This window comes from Arctopsyche grandis, chromosome 3 (assembly GCF_051622035.1).
Source record: "Arctopsyche grandis isolate Sample6627 chromosome 3, ASM5162203v2, whole genome shotgun sequence".
In the NCBI taxonomy this organism is placed as follows: domain Eukaryota; kingdom Metazoa; phylum Arthropoda; class Insecta; order Trichoptera; family Hydropsychidae; genus Arctopsyche; species Arctopsyche grandis.
Window position 1 is genome coordinate 13,975,483 of NC_135357.1, and position 12,890 is coordinate 13,988,372.

Below are 12,890 nucleotides of genomic sequence, written 5' to 3' on the forward strand. Positions count from 1 at the left end.
GCGATATACGTTGACGTATGTATGAAAATGTTAATATTTGGAACATGGTCATTGACATAGAATTTATTTCCTTTGAAATGGGCTTTAAGACTCTGGAGTTTATGAGTACATTAATTTTTTTCTTGGCAATGATAACCTGCCTTTGATATAGATGGAATCTAATTTTTGATGTAATTGTTAGCTTATAACATGAAGTCTTCTAGTACGTAAAATTGCACCTGTTTAATGAAATTTTTGCATACTGGTTTTATGTGTCATATATTATTAACTTTTATCTTAATTTTATATTCACTTGTTTTTCCGTTATTGCAGAAGAGTCATTTATTTTAGATTAAATTATAAGTACATATATCATGCCAATTTTTAAAAATAATTTTTGGCTTTAATATTTGGGTGGGAATTGTGCGATTATAATTATGACATTTGACACTGACTTTCAAGAACTTTATTTACGTAATTCATTCTACCCCAGAGTATAGCCACAATATCTAATGATTATGGAAGTGCCATTTGATCTGTTAAAAATTGCAGAGTTGTAACGCTTAACAATTAGTACAATAGTTGGTTAGTATGTTCTTGATTTATTGTTCTTAACCATTTAAATGCATACTATTAACATTAACATAATGAGAGACTTTAAATTATATATTTTTAATTATGTGTACGCTTAAATATTGTAATTATGGAATATGTATGTTAAATCAATTTTTACAAATTATATTTTATTTTTCATGCGTTTTGTAATTTTGGCGAGCCTAAAATTGTGCATTTATTAAATGTAAATAAATGATAGATTTATTATAATTTTATTGAATATAATACAAATATTGAAAATTTTTATTAGTTATAAATATGTATATAATAATTGAAATTGACATTAATTAACCTCCATTTGATGACAGACAATTGTATAGGAACACAAGCCAGTTCATTAATAGCAAGATATGGCAGTAAAACATTGAAGTTGTAAACTAATAAAACTGAGAATTTCAATTCCATACATAGTGTAAATAGAAAAAGATTCGAATATATTGACATAATTGCCAAATATAATAAAAAATTCATTTGTAAATACATAAAAACATATTTAATATATAAGCTTGTAAATAATTCAACATCGACAAAGGTCAAATTCTGACATTAGACATTTGTTGTAAGATTTTGTCAGTAAGTTATTTAAAATTTGAATTTTATAAATGGACGTCATATAAAATATTCAAAAAATTCATAAGCTGCCATTTTATATTGCATTTACAATTTGAATATGACCATTTAATAACTATTTTGTAGTTGTAATAACAATAATTTGTCAATAGGTAGATATTATGTCTATTATTAAAAGTAATCGATGTAAACACAATTGATTTTACACACAATAAATGTGATGTAAATTTTTTTCGTTTGATACACCAATATTTACGTTTTTAATTATTTTTGGGGATTAAATACTTTATCATAATGGAATTAGACATTTTGATTCATACGGTTTTCATATGACAATCACACATGAACTTTGTTTGAGTTAGACCATGAAATCTGAAAAATTGCTGATTTTAATCAGCAATATGATTGTTGACCTTTTTTTTTTGGAAATACATTTAAATTATTTTATAAAAATCTTAACATTGAATGAAGGTGAAAGATTAATTAGTCAATAAATGTGTACAATAATAATATCAAAGACTAGTAATTTATAGTAGTTTTTGATATGTTTGTATTTTCAATGATTATGGTTTCAGTTTACTTGCGTATGTATGATTTAATGGAAAATTCACAATTAGTTACATTTAATGGATTTTGGATTTTAGTTAAAGTACACACATATTTTATACCATATCGAAAAGTCTGCTTAGTATAATGCAGTAAATAATGCTTGAAACTTAATCACAGTATTTTCATCTTTAATAATAAACTAGTCTGTTGTTATTTATTTTTTTGAAATGCTCAAATCATAAATGCTCGATAAATATTAAACTCGAGGTGCCATATGTTGAAAGTGTATGACGTATATGATTTAGAATTTCCTTCGATTACTCTTAGACAAATGTTTAATGTGTATTATGCACTTGTATTTGCATTGAATGAAAACTCATAAATGAAGATATCAACTTGTCACGATAATTTAATTTAACACGAGGCGCACCACTGATAATTCAAATGAATATTTTGAGTATTGTAGTTTTTGCGTTTAATGATGGATCAGTTTTTATACGTCCCATGTGAAGTTTTTCCTTTCATTTGATATTGTGATAATGTTGATTGTTTTTATAGTAGAAATATATTTGGAAACCTTCAATATACGCAAATATGAAGTAATAATGCCTTTTACATTATATTATATGAAGCCGAATTTGATAAAAACCTCCTGTGATATATTATTTTTAAAGAACTCATATAAAGGTAAAAATGGCGTTTAGAGTGAAATTTGTAATGTAAATTGTCTAAAAATACTGGATTTTGCATTTTTTGCAATCATTTCGAATTGTTTCTACATGGATTGTAAAATTTATAAAAGTTATTCCTTTGTATGTATTATGTGAAGTATATTATAAAATGATTAAATATGATAATATTATTTTCATTGTGGCAATTTTTGCATTTAAGTACCCAACATGCGCTTATAGTTTAAGATACATATGTATAAGGAAAAGTATAATATACAACCCAGTAATTAATTTAAACTTAGAATAATGGAATTTATGTCACTTGTGAATTTATTGCAGTTCTATTTGTCAATAGCTCAATCAAAAATTATATTATATTCAAAAATTCAAATTTATTCTATGCTTTATATTGAGACTAGATTGTCTGAAGTTACGTATTATGTATGTCTCATATTTTGTCAATTTCACAAATAACAAAAATAAGTTTGGTCATTGTTATCATAACAAAAACAAAAAATAATCTGTTTCAAACCGAGAAAGATATATAATTTAAGAAATACAAAAATAGCAGTGATTTTTATTGTATTTTATAATACTTTATTTGTTATATAAAATTTTATTACATTACAACCTTCACAGGACAAAAATACTTTTGTTTAATTTATACGTGATAATCTTAAAATTTCCCAATTTTGATAAATGATGATTATATTTCATTGTCAATTTTTTGTATAATTTATTATTTTGAAATGTGCAAATTTTCCATCCCCTTAAAAATTTTATTAAGTATTTGTTGTGTAAATCTTGAATATTCTATTTACAAATAATTGATATGTATATGAGTTTTATAACTCATGCAATATTGGTTGAGCTATATATCAAAATTTTATTCGTATATTCATATTTCGGTCTTTTATTTATAAGAATGATTTTTCACAAAACATAATTAATTTAAAAATAAATGTTTTAATGCAAAAATTCTGTTTTTTCCTGCCCTATTCTTTCCCAAACCTAATTAAATTTTGAAGGGATATGTATATGAATTATGTACAAATATCTATCCAGTGACGTCTCCAGACTATTTTCTGCCCTTAGGCAGAAAATAGTTCAAACTGCTGCTGTCTCAATAAATACGATAAAATAGAAGATTTTTTCATAAGTTTAATATTTTAAATAACAATTTCAAATCGTAAATTGATTCCGAATGTTTTTAAATTTATTTAAAATGCGTACTTGTTTTAATCAAATGTGAGGTATGTAATTAGGATCCATTCGTGGATTGATCACACTGAGCAACAAAAAACCACGCATCTTACTTACCGAAGCGGAGATTTATCAATCTTTACGTTTGTCCCACTGAATTCGAATATGACAATGATTTTTGCTGGTTTCTTTTCGTTTATGAGAAGTAGTACTTTTACTCTAGAGAATCGAGGTTTTTTATGTTTTTCTCAGAAACCTTTTTATTTATTGAACTGAAATTTCATATCTAGAAATTTGAGCTTAATACCAAGTTATGTATACAATTTGGTAAGCATCCGTCAACCGGAAATGGCAGTTTACTCTTGTTCGATTATTCTTCCACTATTTTTTCGACCCCTACAACAAGTGTGCTCTTCACGAAAAAATTCAAGTATAATTCTTGTATCAATGTGATGAAAATAAAAAAAATCAATAAATTTAATAAACCGGAAGTGGGATTTTTTCCTCTTAGAAAGATCAAAAAGACCACGATTCTGTCCATAGCCCTGAACGTGTCAAACTGAAAATTTATATTTGTATTTGTATAAGGTTTTGGTCAGAATCCGTAAATCGAATTAGTATTTTTTTTAAGACAATATTTCATTATTTTATTTTAACTTCTTAAATTATTTTTATTTTCTTTATATTTAATGAATATAATAATTAGTGATTTTAAGTAATAAGAAAATTTCGAACAAAATCGGACAACCGGAAGTAGAACTTTTGTCTTGTGCAAGTTTCCCTACATTTGCGTCGAAAATGCTTTCATAACCGGTATATGTGAACGCGTATGTATGTTTAATTATAGAATTTTGTTTTGTGACCTTATATTTCTCAATTACATGGATAATTTTTTGAGTAAAGCCCGGACCCAGAAGGAGCCGCGTATTGTTCAAATGTTGTAAATGCATTGTTAAAGGTTTGCCGAACCTTTTTTACAAAGGATTTACAACAATGGAACAATGAGCGGCCCCTACCTATCTCTAGTCATGAGTTGGTCACATCCGAATTTTTTTTTTATGTAAACGAACTAATTCGAGCGGTAAATTATGTACTTACCTTGAGCATATGCTGCGAAACTAATTTCGCTACGTCTAAACGAGTACCTTATTTTAATCCACATATTAAATGACTACTCCTTGAGTCCTTAGGTCGAATTATAATTATGAACCGGTTTTATAATCACCCACAAATTCGTAGAAAGATGTTTGTGATTCACTTTAATGCTGCGGACATACCGGCCCAACGAAGGATAACGAAGGGGATTTTCGAAGGGAATAGGAAGGGGAAGTTGGTTCAGTATGGACGGCTTAGCGAAGGCCAACGTGGTTTCGTCTACATGTCGGTAACATCAAAGAAATCGGACGCGGACACGGAGGAGCGAATGTAGACGACCGATGAACGGCACATCGTGTGCATGGCTCCCCGCTGTAGGCGGTCTCCTACATTTCTTAAAATATGGGATACACCGTTATCGATCACTGTCAATCCGGTCAGTCTCTGGTCATTATAGGCGGATCGGTGATTACATCCCAAATGTGAATCTCTACCAGGATAACCGCCGCTACGAAAATCGCTCGCGCGGTTCTCCTGTCGCACAAGAAAATTTCCGTAGAGAATACTGTCCAAATATTGTTCAAAACTGCCCAAATCTAGTACAAAAAAGCATCTGCTGAGCAATATTTGGGCAGTTTTTTGTACGGCAATTTTCCTGTGCTATGAATTTTCATGCGACAGGAATCCGCTCGAGCGATTTTCGTAGCTGCGGTTATCCTGGTAGCGATTCACATTTGGGATGTAGCCCGTTTACCATTATCGGCATGATTGATCGGGAATATTGAAAGAAAAAATGACTTATGTATGTACATATATTGCTCGTGCACAATTTTATTCATTCTAAGATATTTTTCAAATTTCATTTGAAATAGTATAAATTAATATTTTACGGATATTTGATTCGAATATTCGAATAGCTGAAAATCGTGCGAATATTTGATTGGCGTCGTCCACACTATCGATATTTCCATATCCAGTTCCTAAATAGTAACCACAGGTTGCAATTTGGGAACTGGATATGGGAACTGGGCATCGAAGGCCAACGAACGATTGTTTAGTTGGAGCGAGCGAGCGCGTACGTCGGACGTGGTAGCTGTCATAATATTTGTGGCGCATACTAAAATACGTGGAAAATACGACATGGAAAATAATCAGAATAAAATTAGAGAGTGGACAAACGAAGAAACGTATTTATTAATTGATTTGTACAAAGAAAAGCCTAGTCTATGGGATCCTACTCATTATGAGTATAAATTGAGATCGAAAAGATACAAATGCTGGATGGAAATGTCAAAAATTTTTAACTGCAATGTCACCGATCTTAGAAAGAAAATGGAATCTCTACTGACTTCATTTCGACGAGAGCGGCAACGATGTGAGGCAACCAAGAAACTAGGCGATTCAACTGACGATATAGTATATAAATCAAAGTGGTTTGGTTTTGAAAAAATGAAGTTTTTGATATACAAATTTACGCCGCGTGTATTTCTAGATACAATGGACATGGCGGTAAGTAATAAAACAACATTTTAAATGTTTTAGGTTTATTATTTTTTTATTTTAAACAATACTGTCAAGATGTATGCGGGATGCTTAAGATAATGTTGAGTGAAAGATGATGTACGTTTTAACTCTAGCGGTTTATTGAGTGCACTACACTGTGCAGTTTGACATTAGAAAGTTTTGGTCATAAGCATGTATATATGTATAGAAGTCGGAGGCATTCATGCCACCCTAAGGGCGAAATCACACAGCGTAGTATGTGGGACGTTGTATGTGTTTTATGTGGGACCGGTACGCTCCGCCCCTTTAGACCTTTTTCGGTCAAATTGTATGGTTTTATTTATCCTTCATTGACAGTGATCGATCTCGGTTTTAAGAAATATAGGAGAACTTGTCGACGTACCACATACCGCATCCCACGCTGTGTGATTTCGCCCTAACCCTCTCCCTCACACCAACTCAAGTTCAAGCTCACTAATATTCCGCCGTACTTGAAACAGTATCCTGTGAAGGTAAACGGACTACTAGTCATATGTGAACCAGTTACAGGACAACCGGTCGCTCTAGATCGGTCACACGTGATCACCCGTCACACTAAAACTGGTCACGAGAAAACTGGTCACACCCGAAAATTGGTCACACCCAAAAATTTTACCAATTTTTAATTTTTGGGTGTGACCAGTTTTTTCGTGACCAATTTTCGGGTGTCACCAGTTTTAGTGTGACGGGTGATCACGTGTGACCGATCTAGAGCGACCGGTTGTCCTGTGACCCGTTCACATTTGACTAGTAATCGCCGAACCCCTGTGAAAGATCGCCTATCTATCTGGCATGCCGCCCAGTCAGTGTCTGTGAATCCTTCCAATGGTTCATTTGTCTCGTGGAAATTTATTTCCATGTCTTTTGTTCCTTTTAGGTACCTTAGTACTCTTTTTGCGCTTTTCTAATGTTTTTCCTAGTAGTGGTTATTGAATTGGCTGAGATAGCAGACTAAATACATTATGTCGGGACGTGTACTCGTAGCTAAATACATTAAGGATCCAATCAGGTTTTGGTATGGCTGTTTCGGGCTTTTTTCCGTTCGTCCAATTTGTTCACCCCACGATTTTTTCCATACCACTAAACCTATCAAGCTGAAGATTTATATTTGTATTCTTTAGGTACTAACATAAAGTTGAAAAGGCTTTGGCCAGAATTCGTAAACCGGATTTTTTTTTTTTTTTAAAACAATATTTCATTTTTTTATTTTGACCCTTTAAATTATTTCTATCTTCTTGATATTTTATGGTTATAATATTTAAGGTGATTTTACGTAATAAAAAATTTAAACAAAATCCGACAGCCGGAAGTAGAACTTTTGTCTTGTGTAAGTTTCCCTACATTTGTGCTCAATTTTTATCGAAAATGCTCTCATGTCCGATATGTGTGAATGTGTATGTACATACATATCATGTATGTATGTTTCATTACCAAATTCTGTTTTTTATATTTGACGACCTTCTTATATTCCTCAAATACATAGATAAAGTCATGGGTTGGTCACATCCGAATTTTTTTATATTCATTACACATGCGTAAGACAATTTTATTTATCTTTTCAACTAGCGCAAATTGTTTTTTTCAGTTTTTTTTTTAATTATTGGTTTTTCGGATAAATAATTCGCTATTATTTTAATATTATAAAATGTGACTCGGCCCTAGTTATTTGCATCGGCAGGTAGAATACACCCCTTTCATCAGGGCCTGATGTATTCTACCAGGCATGATGATCAGGCCTGGTCACTGCCACCACGTTTCCCTTCTAGTGCACTAATGCAATGTGGGAAATTTCATTTTTGTTCAAACGTTTCTGCAATTTGTTTCCATTGTCTACTACTTTAAGGAATCTGCAAAAAAAAACTTAAATTACTGTGTTTTTTTTTCAGGATGATTCATTGAAAGTATCAGTGGGGGATAGTACCGATAAAAGGAATTTAAATAATCCTACAATGAACAGGAGGAAAGTGTTTAAATCGCTAAAGAAATTAAATCTCGTCAGAAATGCTACGTTGAATCGACGAGCTGAAGAAACTTATAATATTATGCAGGCTCTTAAAAGACGGAACGAGAGGGACTCTAGTAGTACATTTGGAGAGCATATTGCAAATAAACATAGAACATACAGTTCGCGTACGAAGACTATGGTTGAGCATTTTATTTCAAAACTTATTTTTGAAGCAGATATGGGAAGATATGAATCAAATTATAGTTTTGACGCTGCCTCCATACATCCACCAATTTCATATGATTCGCTCCAGTCATAATTCAGAACTTCATCTCCTGCTCATGAGCCACCTTCAAGAACTCCAAAATCAACTTCCTATGATTTACCACAGACGTATCATCTCCAGCTCGATAGCCGCTTTCAAGAAACCCAACACCATCATCGTCATTACAGAAATACAATCAACCAAATTTGTTTGAAAACTTGGAACCCAGTAATTATAATAACAGTGGTTCATGTAGCGGGTCTGGTTCTGAAATTACTCTGCTCCTCTTCATTTAACATCAGACCACCAAGTAGTTCTCCATAAAATATTTCACCCGAAGAACAAATAATCCCACTCGAAGAACACAATTTGATCCTACCCAAAGAATAAAATCGTACGTTTCGAATCAAAAACAGTAATATTACTGCCATTTCTTATCAATGAGATGATGATTTAGCATATTTTATTAATAATTACGAACCTTAATTTAATTTAACAGAGTACTTTGTTTTATCGTTAGACTTTTTAATTTTGTAAATAAAATAAAAAAATAAACGAATATCTACAAGAAATAACATTGCTTTTTTTCTACTTGTAAACAGGGCCGGCTGAAGGGGGCGCCATTTACTCATCCTTGTTTAGTTATAAGCAAAATTAAAGAATTCATTGAAAACACGAGCGACTTAGTAGAGCATTAGACTTGAAGTAGAGCACTGCTACTTTTTTTCTGATTATCGACCCTGACCTGTTCACAGTAGTGTCACCCTAGGATTTCGAAAACTCGATATCATTATTTTTTAAATTGAATTTAAACTAATATTTTTAGATGATTTTTAACGTAATATGGATGAGTAAAATAAAATTTGACAAACAGTTTTCAAAATATCCCTTTTCAATAGCCAAAAATAATAATTGATCTTAAAATTTATTTTATTATTTTAATTTGTGCTATTTTTTAATTTAAATTGCATTTTATTAAATAACTAGTTGAACCCGGCATGCGTTGCAATGCCACAATAACGCATGCAATTCCCGTTCTCATTTTTGGGCGATTTTTTTTCAGAAAACATCGTTTTCGTTTCCGTTGCTCGTCTGTTTAGTCCGCGACGTATTAAGTCGCGACTTGACGTCAGTTCTAAAAACAATAGAAGGCAGCGAACACATTTAAAATTATTGCGTTGCAATGACACAACACGGCAAAGTTGATACAAAAGGCAACTCTGTTGCGATTGTATAAGATAGACGCATAGTGCGTTATATATTATACAATTTCATACAAACAATATTTGGCGGCACACTGCCGTTCGTGTCGCAGACGCATAGTGCGTCAGACCTTAAGGTACTCTTCCACCGAATACGTTGACGCATACGTATCGTGTTTGCGCCAAAGTATGCAATTTACGTACGTGGTTTTTAATGGAAGTACGTACACCGCCCAGTGACGGTGACGCATATGAATACACATACGCCGCGTTGACGGACTTCTGCCGTCGTCATCAGTCACGATACGTGTGCGTCAACGTATTCGGTGGAAGAGCGCCTTTAGTGGTGAACAGTAGAACCATCAAAGTTACACCGGAACATTCCGAGGGACGGCACATTTTGAATTACCCCAAAACGAAGAATGAAAAAGATAAAAATGAAATGAAAATGTTGGTGCCGTTCAGACAAAATTTTATGAAAAAATATACAAATAAGGTACCCATTTTTTTTATTATACAATTATAAAATACTCTTCCACTTAGAATCTCAATAGATTCTAAGTGGAAGAGTATTTTTGATTTTTAAATGCTTTTTATTATTACGAAATTATGTTCACAATACATCTTAAGGTCTGTTCATACCTAGTCAGCACGTACCGACTTCAGCAGGTATCCGGCCGTACGAAAAGTATTCTTTGGTACATTTTGTATGGGTATATTCATACCAACCGTCACGTTTACGCCACGGCAGGCTTACAGCAGTACCCGACATTTTCTGTTCATACCTTACAGCAACATCCGTCAACGTATCGTATTCGTTTTTTACAAATATACACGCGAATTACGTGTCATGAGTCAGCCGCTTTGATGTTTTGGACCAATTATCGATAGTGACAGTAGACAGCTGTTCAATATTTCGACATGGTTTTGGCGCAAATATTTAAAAAAAAAAAATTTTTTACGGAAATATTTAAAAATTTTTTGTCCATCATCCACAAGCTCCTTATACAGTGTCCAAAACTCTCCTTCGGTTTTTCTATTTTTTAACATGGGATGCACATCAAAACGCCTCAGTGCTTTTTTATTGCCTTCTTGAGCTTCTTCTTCCAACAACAACGCGATTATACATAATTTTTCGTTCGATAAACGCCGAAACATTTTTGCTGACTTGTATTCTGACGCGTAGCTACGAATGCACGTGTATGCATTCATATTGCAAGTACTCGACAATACGACGTAAGCAATATTGCGCCGTATCGTTATGGCCTCTAATGTATAAGTAAGCCGATTTTGCCTTGCACTCGGCCAAATTGCTATAAACGTGACGTGACCGCGACGTGTAGGTAGATATTAATAGAAATGTAATAAAATGACATATTTGAAACGGAGTCGTGCAGTGCTGAAGCCGTGCAGTGCTGTTAAGTATGAAAAGACTTTTATATACATATATTTTAATAGCTACTGATCTACTGATCATTTTCTATTTTAAAATTTAATTTAATTTGGTTAGTAATCATAGTATTATATTGTAGAGATATAGCACGACTTGTGATATCACCTATTTCCCTCATCGAATTTAATCTGTACAAATGACATCATCGTGTCCTCTTCTCGTACACGAAAGTTAGCCGTGGCCGAAATACTTCGTCCAGCTTACCCATAAAGGCGATTCGACTCGCTCCAGATACGCAATCACGAGTACACGGGAAATCCCAAGGAGCTGCGCAACTACGCATCGAGCATCGAACACAAAGGAAGACCTCGACCCCGTCGGAATCTTCCAGAACGTGATCTCACCAGCCCAGCTACGCGTTGCTCAAGCAACACCTTTATAAACCAGTGCATCGTCCCCAGATGCCAGTGAGCTTCAGGAACTCGACCTAGCTCGTTCCAGTGGATCCTTTACCTACTTCGCTGTACATACAAATACACCTGTATTAATCGAGTAATAAAGATCCTCTTCAAAATTCAACTGAATTTCCATAGGCTGGGAAATGGTCCAAAACCTTCAACCCCCCTATAATATTATTCTAATGTTAATCTACACTCTACAGCATAGTAGGAAAAAGAGCTCAAAAACCTTTCCTCCTTGGAAGAGTATGGTTACCCACGTGAATATTACGACCAATACGACTATCGATTATTAAGTAGCGGGGTGTTGCGGGGTGGTGGAAGGAGCGGTGCGCCAGTCGACGGCTGTCAGTTGTCGTGTTTAGAAGTACAGAGCATACAGTAACAGAGATGTCCATGTTTTCGGCTGTGCGAAGCGCGGGCTTGAGCGCTGCGAAGGCCGCCGGAGGGGTCACCCAACAGACGGTCCGCACGAGGACGGCCACGCCCATCGTGGTGGCCATCCCTGCCAGGAAGAAGGTTCCCGCTCCGGTACGTTCACCACCTTTCTCGTTCCCACTACCCTCACCCTCACCATCACTCCCACCATCACCATCACCATCACCATCAACATCAACATCACTCCCACGAAGACTGCCCTCGTCTACACGTCTTTTCCTTACCTATAAATAATCACTACGTCGTTTCGTAATAGCGCGCTCACCTAACCTCGAAATTATATAATTCTGACAGTTGCGTCTCGACTACTGTCTTCGCCGCTAGGAGGCTCCAACTTCAATCGTTATTATAGTGGTCGCTCTGTTAATATATTTTTATTAATATGATATTATTTTATTTACAGCAAATGGCTATACTGGCAGCTATGATGTTCACCGGAATTTGGGTCGTTCCAGCCTGGGTGTTGGTGCATATTAGAGATTACAATGGCTCCAGGAAGTGAATATTTTTCTAAAAAATAATTTTGTTGCACTATGTTAAACGATTGTAATTATAGATAATAAATTGTCCTTTATTTAAACTTATTTTTTAACATCACCAGCGCATTCCTTTACCAACATCCATTGTAGTATTACGAGATTAAGGCTAGTTTTACCCAGTACCCAGTGGTAGTGCCAAGTTTTGCAACACACCTACATATATAAGTATATATACATATACTATGCTTTGAAATCTGAGCCACTTTTTTATTTTCCAAAAACATTACAAACCAAATTAAAATATATTGAACCTTAAAGATTCATATTAATTTTTGATACATATGTACATATTTGGTTTTTAGATGACATTATATTCATATCACAAAATAAAACGAAATGTTTATTTTGTAAAACTTTTATAATACTGATATTTTTCATGATATTTGGAATTTAGTCACCAGTATACCATTAACATTTCAATTGCAC

General features: G+C 33.7%; 2 protein-coding genes across 2 annotated transcripts; both read left to right on the plus strand.

Moving 5' to 3' along the window:
• Positions 1-5,651: 5,651 nt before the first annotated feature.
• Positions 5,652-8,969, plus strand: LOC143909453 (uncharacterized). The gene is made up of 2 exons (XM_077427445.1): positions 5,652-6,191; positions 8,111-8,969. Exons 1-2 carry the CDS (start codon positions 5,823-5,825, stop codon positions 8,486-8,488), a joined length of 747 nt encoding a protein of 248 aa, XP_077283571.1. The 5' UTR covers positions 5,652-5,822; the 3' UTR covers positions 8,489-8,969.
• Positions 8,970-11,010: 2,041 nt separating this feature from the next.
• COX8 (Cytochrome c oxidase subunit 8) lies at positions 11,011-12,502 on the plus strand. The gene is made up of 3 exons (XM_077427416.1): positions 11,011-11,058; positions 11,169-12,018; positions 12,329-12,502. The coding sequence occupies exons 2-3, from the start codon at positions 11,878-11,880 to the stop codon at positions 12,425-12,427; spliced, it is 240 nt and encodes a 79-aa protein (XP_077283542.1). The 5' UTR covers positions 11,011-11,058; positions 11,169-11,877; the 3' UTR covers positions 12,428-12,502.
• Positions 12,503-12,890: the final 388 nt, after the last annotated feature.